This window comes from Vipera ursinii (genome assembly GCF_947247035.1).
Source record: "Vipera ursinii genome assembly, chromosome: 1".
NCBI classification, from domain to species: domain Eukaryota; kingdom Metazoa; phylum Chordata; class Lepidosauria; order Squamata; family Viperidae; genus Vipera; species Vipera ursinii.
Genome location: NC_139512.1, coordinates 32959317 through 32976280, shown reverse-complemented (window position 1 = coordinate 32976280; position 16964 = coordinate 32959317). Strand labels below are relative to the sequence as shown.

At 38.4% G+C, this 16964-nt stretch overlaps 2 protein-coding genes across 2 annotated transcripts in view; one reads left to right on the top strand and one right to left on the bottom strand.

Moving 5' to 3' along the window:
• The first annotated feature begins 7870 nt into the window (after nt 1-7870).
• TDRD9 (tudor domain containing 9) overlaps nt 7871-16964 on the top strand; it is an 84845-nt gene continuing 75751 nt past the window's right edge. The window contains exon 1 of the mRNA XM_083360491.1: nt 7871-8074. Within this exon, the coding sequence (XP_083216617.1) occupies nt 7923-8074 (152 nt within the window). The 5' untranslated portion in view covers nt 7871-7922. The remainder of the gene's footprint in view (nt 8075-16964) is intronic.
• On the bottom strand, nt 11560-13108 carry RD3L (RD3 like; the record flags this gene model as incomplete). Its single annotated transcript, XM_083360385.1, has 2 exons — nt 11560-11857; nt 12810-13108. The coding sequence occupies 2 exons, from the start codon at nt 13106-13108 to the stop codon at nt 11560-11562; spliced, it is 597 nt and encodes a 198-aa protein (XP_083216511.1).

Here is a 16964-nt window from a genome sequence, read left to right as displayed (position 1 = left end):
TTCTTTCTGCTTCTCCACGGGCAGGAGCATTAACTGCCACTTGAGTTTAGAAAATACACTTACGATTTCAGTTCGATTCAGTGCGTAGAGGAAAATAAGCCTGCAAAATTCAATAGCGTATATCCAAGAGAGGTTGAAATACCACGGGCGCTAATACGCGGATTAATTCCGTATTATTTGATTAATTGACGCTGTATTTTAAGTTGCAATAGGGTCGGGCTGCCCACTATACGCTTTGTATAGCCTGCTCTGATAATTCACGCTGGTCTAAGACGTCTGATGTTCCTCGAATGATACACTTATATAAATTCAGTGTGACTCCTCCCAAAAATATGCATAGAACTGTACTTGTTTCGGCTTACAAGTAATCAAAGCTTAAAGTATGTGCTTTTCACTTCAAAAGTTACTGATTTCAATAGAATTTATTCCTAAGTAAATATGTATAAAATTACTACTTTAACCACCACCCTTTTTCTCTTAAAGTACGATATATTAAAGGTAAAGGTTCCCCCGCACATGCGTGCTAGTCCTTTCCGTCTCTAGGGGCCGGTGCTCATCTCCGTTTCAAAGCCGAAGAGCCAGCGCTTGTCCGAGGACATCTCCGTGGTCATGTGGCCGGCATGACTAGACGCCAAAGGCGCACAGAACGCTGTTACCTTCCCACCGGAGTGGTCCCTATTTTTCTACTTGCATTTTTACGTGCTTTCGAACTGCTAGGTTGGCAGAAGCTGGGACGAGTAACAGGCACTCACTGTTACGCGGCACTCGGGATTCGACCCGCCAAACTGCCGACCTTCTGATCGACAAGCTCAGCGTCCTAACCCACTGAGCCACCGCGTCCCTTTTATTATATGTCCTCAAATACAGATGACTCATCATAGCAGTACAGCTTATTGAATAGGGGCAGCAATGGTTAAACTTTTTATAAAATCACTCCCTATTCACAATTAAGAATTGCAGCTTTGATTGTTGTAACATGGAATGACCTCAAAACAACTTTTTTCACAACATAAACTGCATATAGAATTGTTAGGAATGGAAGGAATCCAGTCCAACTGAGTCAAATTCTGCTTTACTGGCAATTAATAGCTAAAAGGGAAAATTATGACAGCTTCAGACCAACCCATTATCAGATTGGGAAAGACTCAATTAGATCCTTCATAAACTAAATGCCATTTTTATTCTATGATCTACACCACTTTTAATAACTCATTCCACTTAACTGTCATACTGGTTTTAGCATGGTTAGGATTGTCCAGCACTTCTGGAAGGCATCAGGTTGGAGAATACAGCTTAAAATGAACACTGCTTAGGGGGAGATGCACATCATCTTTAAAATGTTAGTTTTACTCTCAATAAGATTCACCTCTGTATAAGTACACATAATATGAAATGCAGATTCATAAATCTCTTATGCTCACTTGCTATACTTTCAACTTACCCATGCAAGAGCTTCTCTTTATCATAAATCTGAAGGTTAGTTATGTAGATTTGACAGACTGCAGGATGTCTGGTTTGGCAGGTGAATATTACATAGGAGGAAGGGGAGACGCGTCTGTTGAATTTATTTCAGCTGTTGAAACATGTTGCTGAGATAGTTTGAGGCTTGTATTAAATTCAGATGGTTAACAATAAAAGATAGGAAGACTCAATTTTAAACTGTAATCTTGATCTTACTGAAGAGGATTTATGGAATGTAGTTTTATAGGTTTTGTAAAATTCTATAGACCAGGGGTATCAAACCACTGGCTCACGGGCCAGATGCGTCATCCCAAAACCCGCCCACCCCATTGCTGGCAATGGAGAAAAAGGTCCAATACATTAATAATAATAATAATAATAATAATAATAATAATAATAATAATAATAATAATAATAATAATAAAGTTGGAAGGGACCTTGGAGGTCATCTAGTCCAACCCCCTGCTCAGGCAGGAAACCTTATACCATTTCAGGCAAATGGCTGTCCAGTCTCTTCTTAAAAACCTCCAGTGTTGGAGCATTCACCACCTCTGGAGGCAGGTTGTTCCACTGGTTAATTGTTCTAACTGTCAGGAAGTTTCTCCTTAGTTCTAGGTTGCTTCTCTCCTTGACTAGTTTCCATCCGCTGCTTCTTGTCCTGCTTTCAGGTGCTTTGGAGAATAGCTTGACTCCCTCTTCTTTGTGGCAGCCCCTGAGATATTGGAACACTGCTATCATGTCACCCCTCACCCTTCTCTTCATTAAACTACACATACCCAATTCCAGCAACCGTTCCCTATATGTTTTAGCCTCCAGCCCCCTAGTCATCTTGGTTGCTCTTCTCTGTACCCTTTCTAGAGTCTCGACATCTTTTTTACATCGTGGTGACCAAAACTGGATGCAGTATTCCAGGTGTGGCCTTACCAAAGCATTGTAAAGTGGTATTAGTACTTCACTTGATCTTGATTCTATCCCTGTTAATGCAGCCTAGCACTGTGTTGGCTTTTTTGGCAGCTGCAGCACACTGCTGGCTCATATTGAAGTGATTGTCTACTAAGACTCCGAGATCCCTCTCACAGTTACTACTATTGAGCAAGGTACCACCTATACTGTACCTGTGCATTTGATTTTTCCTGCCTAAATGTAGAACCTTACTTTTTTCACCATTGAATTTCATTTTGTTAGATAGTGCCCAGTGTTCGAGTCTGTCCAGATCCTTCTGTATCTTAAGCCTATCTTCTGGAGTATTGGCTATTCCTGCCAGCTTGGTGTCATCTGCAAATTTGATGAGTTCCCCATCTATCCCCTCATCCAAATCATTAATGAAGATATTGAAGAGCACTGGGCCCAGAACAGAGCCCTGGGGCACCCCACTACACACTTCCTTCCATGTAGATGCGGTTCCATTGAGGACCACACGCTGAGTACGGCCTGTCAGCCAGCTACGAATCCATCTGGTGGTAATGCTATCTAACCCACATTTTTCTATCTTATCAAGTAGTAGGTTGTGATCTACTTTATCAAATGCCTTACTGAAGTCCAAGTAAATTATATCTACAGCATTCCTCTGGTCCACTAGTTTTGTCACTTGGTCAAAGAATGTAATAAGATTTGTCTGGCATAATCTGTTTTTGACAAACTCATGTTGACTTTTAGTGATGACTTTGTTTGCATCAAGGTGTTCGCTGATTTGTTGTTTGATTATCTTTTCCAGAATCTTCCCAGGTATTGAGGTCAGGCTGATAGGTCTGTAGTTTCCTGGATCTATTTTTTTCCCTTTTTTGAAGATGGGAACTACATCAGCTCATTTCCAGTCCTCTGGTAGTTCCCCTGTGCTCCAGGATCTTTGAAAAATATAGTTCAGTGGTTCTGAGATCATGTCTGCCAGTTCCTTGAGAACCTTGGGGTGTAATCCATCTGGTCCTGGTGATTTGAACTCGTCAAGGCTGGACAGGTGCTCACTTACCATTTTCTTGCCTATCTTAACTTGCGTTTCTATTCTGTTTTTTATGGCAGTGGTTTGGGTAGGTTGGACTGTTTTTTCCCTTTGTGTAAAGACAGATGCAAAAAACGAATTAAATAGTTCTGCTTTCTCCCTATTGCTTGTCACCTTCTTGCCACTTTCCCCCACTAATGGACCAATCATTTTCTTAACTTTTTTCTTGTTTTTTTTATGTTGAAAGAAGCATTTTTTGTTATTTTTGACTTTGGTCGCAAGCCTTAGTTCATTTTGAGCCTTAGCTTTCCTCACTTCATCTTTGCAGGCACAGGCTATTTGCTGATATTCTGACTTAGTTATGTGCCCCTCTTTCCAATTCTTATACTTGTCCTTTTTATCTTTCAATTTATCAGAGAGTTCTTTATGCAGCCATGCTGGTTTCTTTTGAGAGCTGTTATTTTTCTTCTTTGTTGGTATTGTACTAGACTGGGCCTTTATTATCTCACTTTTCAAAATTTCCCAAGCTTCTTGGGTTGTTTTCCCCTTTAGGAATCTCATCCATGGAATTCTTCCCATGGTCTCTCCAAGTTTATTGAAATTAGCTCTTTTAAAGTCCAAGACTCTAGTTTGGCTGTGTTCTATTGCTTGTGCCTCCAGAATGTTGAATTCCAATATTGCATGATCACTTCCCCCCAAGGTTCCTGTGGCTTTGACACCTTCTATCATTTTATCTCTGTTTGTGAGAATTAAATCCAATATGGCTAATCCCCTAGTTCCCTTCTCTACTTTTTGGGAGAGAAAGTTGTCTGCTAGGTTTGACAGGAATCTGTTTGATCTTCCACTTGGTGCAGAGTTTGTCTCCCAGTTGATATCAGGGTAATTAAAGTCCCCCATTACTATTGTGATGTGCTTCTTACATACCTTAGTTAGCTGACTAGCAAAAAGTTCATCTATTTCCTCTGCTTGGTTGGGCGGCCTATAGTATACACCTATGGCAATGTCATTTTTCCCCCTTTTATATTGACCCAAATGCTTTCAAGTTTACAGTTTTGACATCACGTTGCGTGACATCACGTGATGTTGCGAGTTTGACATGTCTGCTATAGACCATAATTTCTGAAATGCACTGTTAAGCTATATTCATTGCAGAACACTAACTCTTAATTAACTGAACCACAGTTCGTTATTTTAACTGGATTTGTATACATGCTAAATTACAAATTAGCTAACATTTTATTTTAGCATTTTTTGTAAATATAGCTATAAACTGGAATGCCTGAACACTTTTATAAAGTTCCAGAGAACAAATTACAGTGTTACCTTGGTACTCATCTTTAATTGGTTCAGGGAGTTACGATGAGTATCAAAAACGATGAATACCAAACAAATTTTTCCCATAAAGAATAATTTACTGAGTCACAAGGCAGCCGACACTGACAAGTTCTAACTTATGCATCGAGTATCAAACAAATGATAAGTACAGGGACAAAATTTTCACATCAAGATGTCTTGAGTACCAAATCTGATGAGTTTCAAAGCAGTTGAGTACCAAGGTACCATTGTATTATAATGGAACAGCTCCAATACTAATTAAGGACACTTTGCAGTTAAATACTAGTTTGTAGTAGATGAACAAGGTCTAAATTACAGTTACAAAACAAACTGCAACCTTGTTTATATCGTAATAACTCCAGGTGAATTCTGTAGCTAGCTTTTTGATACTGGTAAGCTTGCTAGTAAATCTTTGGAGGTTGGAATACACGTTATTGTGTAGTGGGTTCTGGACCGCATGGCAAGGAAGAAACAGATGAGTACCGCATGTCAGCTCTTTATTGGTAGTAGGCGCGTACTGAACAAAGGGGGTTACCTGGACCCCTTATATACCTAGCCAGGTATCACTCCAGCCAATCCATCCGTCCGTATCTCCCACGGAAACTCTTCAGCCAATCCGGCCAGAGCACAGCGCCACCTGGTGGTACCTGCAGAGCTGTTGCTCACACCCCATACATAACACATGTGACTGTTAGCCATGAGGCATGGTGGCACAGTGGTTAGAATGCAGTATTGCAGGCTCATTCTCCTCATTGCCAGGAATTCAATCCTGATGGGGTTCAAGGTTGATTCAGCCTTCCATCCTTCTGAAGTTGGTAAAATGAGGACCCAGATTGTTGGGGACACTATGCTGACATTTGTAAACCACTTAGGCCTTAAAGCACTATGAAGCTGTATATAATCTAAATGCTATTGCTATTTATATTCTCAACATTGTAAATATATATTGAAATAATTAAGCTAAATTATTTCTTGCAGCTTTGTGGATTTCTAAAAATAAGTGAAGGGGAACTGGGTACAACATGCTAGATCAAACTTCCCTAACATTGCACCTTCTTCTATTACAGGGGTGTCAAACTGCCGGCCTGTGGGCTGGTTTCATCATACTGAAGCCGTGCCCACCCCATTGCTGGCAATGCAAAAAAAGTCACGATGCGTCACAACACAACACGTGATGTGGCAAGTTTGACACCCATGTTCTATTAGGCTAACAGATACCAATTTGCTTGATCAGCAGCCTGAGAATCCCATCCAAAAAGCGCCATATAAGTGCAATCAATACAAACATACCTCTTTTTCTGCTGTGTTCTCATGTTACAGGTGGGCAACTTAAACTACAACTGAGACCAGAATTTCCATTGTTAAGCAAGGTGGTTGTTAAGTGAGTCACACCCAATTTTACCTTTTTTCCCATGTAGTTGTTAAGTTGAATCACTAGATGTTAAGTGAATCATATAGTCATGAAGCAAATCCAGCTTCTCCTTTTGACATTGCTGGTCAGAGGCCAGCTGGGAAGGTTGCAAAATGGTGATCACATGACCGTGAGATGCTTAATCTGTTGTAAATACATGCAGGTTGACAAGCTCCTGGATTTTGATCATGTGACTACGTAGATGCTATATCACTTTTTTCCAGTGATGTAACTTTAATGCCGCTTGGGGGGGGGGCGAAAGCCCTAATAAGCAGGCATATACATAGAATGAAGGCTATTGCTAAGCACATTGGTTTGTGCTTAAATTGGAAGCCGCCCTGAATCTTCGGAGAAGGGCGGGATATAAATGGGATTAAAATAAATAAATAAAAACTTCAAATGGTTGTGAAACAAGAGTTTGTTAAATCAAGGATTACCTGTAATATCTTCAACAGATACCTTTCCCATATCTGAGACTTTGGTCTACTTAATTGCATAGGTGTATTTTCCCTCTTATTCCAACACATTTTTTTGTGCTTGATGCAATCTTAACACGTTTCACCAATTATTCCATTAGCAGCATGCTCTGGTGATTCCTGGAAGAGGGGTGGTGGTCAGATAAGCTCCTATTGGGCAATTTTTACATTGTGATCCCTGGAGAATCATTTAGAGTGCCTTGGCTTGGTGTCCCCATCATGTCTGCAAGCTGATAAAATTTTGAAACTGAACCAGGCTTTGCAAGTGAGATTAGCCTACCAGGAGGTTGGATGAAGAGACAGTCCTGCTTCCAAGCACAGTCATTTAATTCCATTAGATGTTATGTGGGTTCCTTTAATAATAAGTCTTTTTTTTCCAAACAAGGCTAAATTTGGGTTTAAAAACAGCCAGCTGATATGCTTTGGCTTGCATGGTGCAACGGGAACAAGAATCTGGCAAAATTCCCCCTCATCAATTGTCAGGATGCACTGTATGATGTTGGCAGAAGATCTCCTCCACCCCAGTCACAGATTCCTTTTAACCCTATCAAATATGCAGTGTAGATTTGAAATGCTAAAGCCAGAAGTTGTAATGTAGCTTGGGATAACAAATTCCAGAATTCCTGGTTAGGAGTTCTGGAGATATCAAACAAAGCTAAAATGTGAATTGTTAGTTGATGGCTCAGTATGTTGTAAGAAGCCAGCTGGAATAGTTGACTTAGTTTATTTGTGCAAATGCAGTATATATATATCTCCAAGTGGTATGCTATAGATTGCAACCCCAACTTTTGAGTAAATTCCCAAGACATTAAATCACCAAGCAGCCCACCGTATTTTACAGTAGTGTGTTGGGTGAACATTACATAACCACATAGTCTATGGTTCAACGACTCTAGTATATTAAAGGAAACTGGTTTAAATAATCAAGGACAACATGCAAACCTAACTCCATATTTGCGTGTGGTTTCACTGTAAGACTGCGGTAGTCCACACTGAGCACAATCGGAATTACTTCCAAGCTCAATCCTGCGCCCTTCTCAGAAATAAAGCTCCTTATTTTCAGTGCATCTTACTCTCGGGTAAGCGTGCCTAGGAGATACAATACCAAACTTAAGAAACCGAAATCGAGCCAACTAGAAAGCAACCACGCTAGTTTCAGGTTCGCTGAACAAGCGCAAGAATCTCGAAGTCTAATTGGGCACGTGGCTGTAGCCGGGCGGGGCCCGCTAATTAGTTCAGCGCAGGTCGGCTGGTCGGCCGAGCGGTAGGAGAGTTTTCTTGGCGGGTTCTTAAAAGTTGAGCCATGTTGCGAAAACTCACCGTAGATCAGATCAACGATTGGTTCACAATTGGCAAAGCGGTCAGTGGGGTGGAATTCCTGGGGGGTGAACTCCCGGCTGCTGGCTTTGCTCATCACCTCGAGGAATCTGTTGAGACGGCGCCTGCTGCTAATGTGTAAGTAGGCCGGGACCTACAGCAAAACTAGTTCTCCATCGAGCGCACCGGTCATAGTATAAGCTGCTTAGAAAGGTGCAAAACTGCCCAGGTTCTTTGCTGTTGAATGGTATAAATAAAGCCCCTTCCATCAATAAATAAAGCCCCCATCAATAGGATGGATTTCACCACTGCACAAGTTCTACCAACAGGCACGATTGTTTTTTATCAATGGAATATTCCCCCCCTCCCGCCCGTAATAGTTTGATCGTGGCCTGCCTCAAATTGCGAATGTTCGTCTAATTAATATAAGTTTGAAGATGCTGCAACGCGTTTGTTTCTGAATTACAACTAGCTTCTGTAAACAGCACTACGGAACTAAAAAAAATAAGCTCTGTGCTACCCGAAAAATGGTGTGTGTATAAAAAAAATGTCTATAAACTATATAAATGGTCAGAACGTCAAATAATTTAGTGCTGTTTTCTTGTTTAAAGGAGAGAAATAAGAATGGGAATTGCTTCTTGCTGAATTGGGCTCAACTTGGCCTGATTATATAAACTTCTGTTGGGTTTTGGTTTTAGACATTTTTAAAGTTTTATCACACTCATCTTTCCAGAACTTCAGTTTTGCCAAATAAATTGATTATGTTTACAGACAGTATAGTGATAAGCCATAACTTTCTTATGATTTATTTAATAAAATACAATTGGTTATGTACACACAGCAACCAAGACTAAACCCAAGCCCAGTAGGGTTTATAGTACAGTAATGTATGTATTCAGCCATTATGAGCACCATATATAGGATACTAGTAATTCTTAGAGAGTTCTTGAACCCATGTCTGTTCATAGAAATAAATTGTCTATTGTGAGAATAAACCCTGGGCTAGATAGATCTTGGATTTGAACTATCCATCTCAACAACCATTTTTATTGACTTCTTGCTCTGTAAATGTAAAATAACTGTACAGTGTGGCTACAATTCTCACAGTTCGTATGAGCCTATAACTGTTTATAGAATTTTAAATTCTAAGAGCATTCATGGTTGTAATCTCATGTCTCTTTATAGAGTGAGTTGAAAATAAATTGAATAGCTATATTATCCTAAGGTAATGTTAGCCTGTTTAAATTCTCACAGTGTTATTGTGGTAGGGTAATAAGTATTTTAACTGAAAATAAAGCAAATGAGAACTCTTTATGGAGAAACAGTGAGAAAAATATTTCAGTCTTATATAAATTAACATTTTGCTTTTTTCATGCTGCCTGTTTCTAATTTGAGATTTGAGTCCTGAAGAATAATACATTTGTCGACATGTTTACAGAGAAGAACATCATATATCAAATGCGATTTATTCACAGTAAGAGTATACTAACCATCTTTTAAATAATATTTTTATTTGTTGCTTTAACTTCAGTTTTATAACATTTTCAGACAGTGAAGCAAAAAATATGCTAATGAGAGAGAAACACCTTGTAGCCCTCTTTTTCTACTACTTCCTAATTTTCACAATTGTTTAATTGCTTTTAGTGTAGAGCCTAACTAGAGGTTTCCAAATGAACACTGTTGAGTAAATTCATACAACACATATTAACCAACCATATTTTTTAGTTCAGCATGTTGTACATACTGAGCCATTGACTTAACATTTTTAAGTTATGACTATTCTTTGAAATTAACCCTGTGGAGCCTGACTAGTTCTGTATCTGCAGACATGACACTAACAGAAGCATTCATTTAGTTAGATTTTTAACCCTCATCCAAATTCTCTCTCTCTCTCTTTCTCTCACATACTAACCTTATTCATGGTTTTTCAAAATGTATGTGTCATTTGGTAAAAAAAATACTATTTTAGCAATTTAAAAAATCCCAGTTCTTTGCAAATCTAGATTTCATCTTTCATAAAAAAAATACAGCATAAAATCTAATTCGATGTATTGCTTCTGTGTATTTTTTCTGGTGGATCTGAAGGAAAAAAAGGAATTCTTTTTTTGGTAATAAAGGATTGTGAGCCATAATATCTTAATATCTGCTTTTCTATCAGACTATTGTAGATAAAGGAATTTTGGCTTATATAGCCACTTTTTTAGAACCTGTGAATGAATACCATCTCAAATCATCCTATATAGGGATAAAGTTTTTACTAAATTTCTGCAGGGTATAAATAAAACTATCATGCGGGTTTTGCAGAGATTTATCTTTCCCTTCCCTTTCAGGTTTTAATTTTGTGCCAGTGCAAATAATACTCTAGCAGTAGTCTGGCTTCTATTTGTATCCTCCACAGCAGTGTTTCTCATCCATGTGGAAAGTTTAAGATGTTAGGACTTCAACTCCCACAATTAACTGGCTTGAGAATTCTGGGAGTTGAAATCAACACATCTTACAGCTGCTGAGGTTGAAAAACATTGCTCCACAGTATCCCAGATGTAGTCTCATGCCAGGGAATTGTGGAGAGCACATCGTAGCCATAATAAAAGGGAGAAATATATATTTGTGTTAAATCGGTGATTAAAACTTACACATTTTTTCCAAAGGTGTGTCAATATAAAAAATGTCCTTTGGGTCCTAGTGTATCTTTGGCATCTTTTACTAGTGTTTTTTTGTTTGTTTAAAAGGCAAAATATGGTGCTGTTGTTGTGACCTGCTTTAGGCTGCTATAAAGCTTACCTGTTTCCAGTCTATTAAAAACAGGATCTTTTACAAAATGGATTATTTTCTTCCTTTTAAGGTTTCTGATCTGAGTTCAATATCCTTGTTTTGAAAATATTGCATTGTAAGCAAATTGCAAGATAAAAATCTGTCAATGTCTTTCACTGTGACTATGTTTCAGAACATTGCTAAGTCTTTAATTTGTTCTTGCATATTTAGAGGGGCAAAATAAATGGTATTAAAAACAGCCAACATAGTCAGTCAAGATGGTGGACTCAGAGTGACAATATCCAGCTTCTAGTCCTTCCTTAGTCCCAGAAGTCAGATGGGTGACCTTGGACTAATCATTCTCTCTCAGTGCACATCAGCATCAGGGTGTAAGATAAGACAGCTGATAAACAAAAACCCTCATGGCATCATGCATTGTTAAGCTTTGCTCTAATAATTAGGTGAATACACTGAAAACAAGGGGATCCTGCAATCATGCAGGATTAATGCTAAGAAAAACAATAAAACCTCCACAAAAAAGTCTGCTATAAAAAGGATCTTAATGTGACACTATTAATTAGTATAAAAGCATCCATCCGATTTATTTAGGGACTATGCCAGCTGTAGCTATTAAGTTTAGATTTGCTTTTATGAGGATAGTGCCAGGGTAGGCAACCTTGGCTCTTTTATGACTCGTGGACTTCCAGAATTCCTGAGCCAGCCAACTCCCAATTCTGGGAGTTGAAGTCCACGAGTCATAAAAGAGCCAAGGTTGCCTACCCCTGGGATAGTGGGATGGGAAGATAATTTTGGAGTACTGAATCATTACAGAATGGTTACAGCCAAACTGAATATTAGCATAGGGAAAATAATTAACTTGATGGGTAGTAATAGGGAAGATTCCAGATTCTGTGGGAGAATGTTGGAAGGATGCCTTGTGTATTTTTGTCAACATAGCTGGATACAGTTGGGATTTCCTCTTTGTCCATTTTCCTGGAGTTGGTGTTGGATGCTGCAAATTGGCTGGAGCAATTGGTATTCCAAGCATCAGTCAGTTGATCTTGTTGAGCTTCTTTTTCAAGATTAGTAAGGAATTCTTTTAAAACTTGTTTGAATAAATAAACAATTTCCCAGGGTAAAACATCATTTTCTGCTAGAACCTCTCGAAATCTAGAAAAGGAAAGAGAAGAAGGAAAAGGCAAATAGCTTGAATTCTATTAGCATGTATTCACCTTGTCTTAAAAGTGTAGGGACAGAGAAGATATGCTATCCTTTTCAGCAATGCTTTCTAAAGAAAAAAAAAAGGAATAGGAAAGAATGATGTTTGCAATACAATCAGCTGAAGCATTTTTTTTCTGTGTTAAGTTGTCCAAGCAAGTTAATTCAGACTGACATTTCCCTGGAGCCCTTTTCTAGGATCAGAGAAAAAGCAGTGAATAGTTCAGGGTTTTGTTTTGTTTTAAATTCTTATGATCTCTCTCTCTCTCTCTCTCTCTCTCTCTCTCTCTCTCTCTCTCTCTCTCTCTGTGTGTGTGTGTGTGTGTGTGTGTAGGAGAATTGTAGAGAAACTTGTTTTGTGATCAACACAGTCTTATTCTCATCAAAATTTCATGAAACAAATGTGAATCAGTTTATAATGAAAATCATACTATGCAGATTTTAAAACGGCACAGGATAAAAATTTAATTTATGAATATGAAGGCAAATGTTTAGCAAAAGAAACAGACAAATTAGCGCTGTGAATATGTAATAAGCATTAAAGTGTGTATTGAATTGTTACATTTATTTGTTTTGGCAAGCTCAAAATTATTCTTTTTCTGTTACATTTTGTGGGAAAATGTTGGAAATTCCTTCATTGCATGCTATTTAATTGAACAAATGAAATCCTAGCAATGCTTTTTGAGATGTCAGAACCAATACAGAGAGTCTTATGAATGATTGGATATATTGCCAGAAAGTAAGTTTCTTTCAACTGATTTCAAAGAATTATTCTTTTAGTTTGAAGCATAGTAGTTTTGAATTAATTTGAAACTGTTTTCTTGTAGGAATAACATTTAATATAAAGCTGCAAAGATGGGGTTCCTGAAGCTTATGTGATACTATATAGATAAAATAGATTTACCTGCTGAGTATGATTCCAGTTTGACATGGTTGGATTTGAGAGCAAAGAATTTCAAGTTGTCGTTGTTCAGTAGCTGGGATAGTTATTTGAAAATTTTGGTAGCTCCTTATTCCATTGTAATCACTTTCAGGATTTTGAATTTTGTGTCCACTTTCAATCTCCTGTATCAGCCGCTCACGTTCTTTCAAATGCCATTTTAGTTCTCTCAGAAGTGTCTTGGTCACAACTTCTGAGCCAGGGTATTGTCCACTTTTGTAAGAATAACTTTTTGGCCATTTCATCCAGCCAAAGAATGGCATTTTGACAACTATTTAAAAAATAGAAACAAAAAGAGACATGCACATGCCAATGCTAAAAGGTGAGTTGGAAAATTGGTTCTCGGGAATTTCTCGCTTAATTTTGATAGTCAAATGTTGTAATGTTACCCATTTTCCACATAGCCAGGCAGTTTTAAACTGCAAATATATTTATCCACGTTTAAATGGACTCAGTAGAGCTTAATTCTGAATACCCGTGTACATAGGATTGTGCTTTCAGTAATAATGCAATCGAAATGTAATTGTATTCCTCCTAGAAACCAGTTTGATATTTAAAATATTCTATTTTAGCTTTGTTTTATTTCGTTCTGTCTGGGTATATTTAACTTTTGTAGCACCTTTTGAAGGAACTGGCTAAGTCCATCTCAATTCAATATTTCTATTTTCAAAAACAAAGACAATTTAAGCTGTAGTATTCTGTATGTGTCCAAATATAATTCGTTCTGAACTGCGCTCTAAATGTAAACAAAACAAAAAACAATTCAAAATCTTCTAGATAATACCTATAAAAATGACATCTGCTACGAGAAATCTCTAGATTTTAGAGAAAAGACTAATTTATATATATTTGCAGACTAACAAATATATGCAATTAAAGTGTGTTAATTTTTATGGAATCCCAAAATTTATGGATATTTGGAGTAACTCTTAAGAGATTTATATTTTTATTTTAGTCCATCAAATTTTTTTAAATAAAAATTATTCTTATACTTACTGTACTTGTAGAAAAGAATCTGTTTCACCAGCAAGATTATAGATGAGTTCTGCTTGATGTTGTGATTGTTTATTCCAGTACGTTCTGTCTCAGACAAGTATTCCTCATTTTACTCATTTAAGAAAAATATATTATCCCAGCTTTTAAAATAATAATTCCTTCTATCAGTAGAGAATCAAAACCCTCTGACGTGGATTCCTCTGAAATTCTTTCCACAAAGCCCATTCAGAGTTTCTGCCTTTTCATACAGACTTTGTCCTGAGCCAGTGAGAACAGTTTCAAAAGCTTTCTATGGATGCTAAATGTATTGTCTGTAGTCATATTGAATAATCGTACTCTGAAACCAAGCCAGATGTGCTCCCAGCTAAAGTAAAACTGTCGGTTGGATGATGTGATGCTTGAATGTGCATAGCTGTAGGTCACAGTTCATTGCTGTATTTTTGTGCTCTAAAAATAACCCAGTTGCTTTTTGTCATTGGACTAAATTTTGGAACAATTTTGGCTGAATTTGTACTTTGCGTCTTTGTATTAGTTTACAGTGACAAGAGAAATTATTGCGCTGCTCAGTTTACCTAATCATTGTTATACCAATACATGCTTATACACATCTGGCATATACACTACAATTAACACGACTTTTGTAAGCTCATCTCAAAGTAAATTTATGTCAGTCTAAGACTACACTAAGCAGTGTACAGATTTAATTTAGTCTATGGCTAAATTAGCCCCTCTGCTAAAGTAAATAAGTAATAAGTATAGTCCACAGCTGTTATCAACTTTGTGAACTCTTTTTGCTAATCTAAAGAAGAAGTATTTAAAGAAGCATCTTACAGTCAGTAAAAACAAAACCAGGAGCTGACTGTGGCTCAGACCATGAGCTTCTCCTTGCAAAGTTTAGGCTTAAACTGAAGAAAGTAGGGAAAAGCACTAGGCCACTCAGGTATGAATTAAATCATATCCCTGTTGAATATACAGTAGAGGTGACAAATAGATTTAAGGAATTAGATCTGATAGACAGAGTGCCTGAAGAACTATGGACAGAGATTTGCGACATTGTACAACAGGTAGCAACCAAAACCATCCCAAAGAAAAAGAAATGCAAGAAAGCAAAATGGCTGTCTGAGGAAGCTTTGCAAATAGCTGAGGAAAGGAGGGAAGCGAAAGGCAAGGGAGAAAAAGAAAGATACGCCCAATTGAATGCAGAATTCCAGAGAATAGCTAGAAGAGATAAGAATGCCTTCTTAAATGAACAGTGCAAAGAAATAGAAGAAAACAATAGAATAGGGAGGACCAGAGATCTCTTCAAGAAAATTGGAGAAATGAAGGGAACGTTTAATGCAAAAATGGGCATGATAAAGGACCAAAATGGCAGGGACCTAACAGAGGCAGAAGAGATTAAGAAGAGGTGGCAAAATTACACAGAAGAACTATACAAGAATGAGCTTAACGTCCCTGATAATCACAATGAGGTGGTCATTGACCTCGAGCCAGACATCCTAGAATGTGAAGTGAAGTGGGCCTTAGAAAAGTTGAGCAACAACAAAGCTAGTGGAGGTGACAGTATTCCAGCTGAGCTATTCAAAATCTTAAAAGACAATGCAGTAAAAGTGCTACACTCAATTTGCCAGCAAATTTGGAAAACTCAACAGTGGCCACAGGATTGGAAAAGATCAGTTTACATTCCAATTCCAAAGAAAGGCAGTGCCAAAGAATGTTCAAACTATCGCACCATTGCACTCATTTCTCATGCTAGTAAAGTTATGCTTAAAATCCTACAAGCTAGACTCCAGCAGTATGTGGATCGAGAACTACCAGAAGTACAGGCAGGATTTCGAAGAGGCAGAGGAACTAGAGATCAAATTGCCAACATACGCTGGATCATGGAGAAAGCTAGGGAGTTCCAGAAAAACATCTACTTCTGCTTCATTGACTATGCTAAAGCCTTGATTGTGTGGAACATAACAAACTGTGGCAAGTTCTTAAAGAGATGGGAGTACCAGACCATCTTATTTGTCTCTTGAGAAACCTATATGCGGGTCAAGAAGCAACAGTGAGAACTGGACACGGAACCACTGATTGGTTCAAAATTGGGAAAGGAGTCCGCCAACGCTGTATATTGTCGCCCTGCCTATTTAACTTATATGCAGAGCACATCATGAGAAAGGCAGGGCTAGATGAATCAAAAGTTGGAATTAAGATTGCCGGAAGAAATATGAACAACCTAAGATACGCAGATGATACCACTCTAATGGCAGAAAGTGAAGAAGAACTAAAGAGCCTCTTGTTGCAGGTGAAGAAGGAGAGTGCAAAACTTGGGTTGAAACTTAACATTAAGAAAACCAAGATCATGGCATCTGGCCCTCTCAATTCCTGGCAAATAGATGGGGAAGAAATGGAGGTAGTGACAGATTTTATTTTCTTGGGCTCCAAGATCACTGCAGATGGGGACTGTAGCCAAGAAATTAAAAGACACTTGCTCCTGGGGAGGAAAGCCATGGCAAATCTAGACAACACACTAAAAAGCAGAGACATCACCCTGTCAACAAAAGTGTGTATAGTCAAGGCTATGGTCTTCCCAGTTGCAATGTATGGCAGTGAAAGTTGGACCATAAGAAAGGCTGAGCGCCAAAGAATCGAGGCCTTTGAACTGTGGTGCTGGAGAAGACTCCTGCGAGTTCCTTGGACTGCAAGGTGATCAAACCGGTCAGTCCTAGAGGTGATCAATCCTGACTGCTCTTTAGAAGGCCAGATCCTGAAGCTAAAACTCAAGTACTTTGGCCACCTAATGAGAAGGAAGGACTCACTGGAGAAGAGCCTAATGCTGGGAAAGATCGAGGGCAATAGAAGAAGGGGACCACAGAGAATGAGGTGGCTGGATGGAGTCACTGAAGCAGTAGGCGTGAGCTTAAATGGACTCCAGAAGATGGTAGAGGACAGGAAGGCCTGGAGGAATGTTGTCTATAGGGTCGCAATGGGTCGGACACGACTTCGCAGCTAACAACAACATCTTTTCTTAGCACACACAAAAATCTCAGCTATTTTCTCATTCTCTTTAGTAGATTTCTTGCTATAAATATGAAGAACAAATAGGGAACACATCTTAATGCTTTTCAGTGGCAGTAG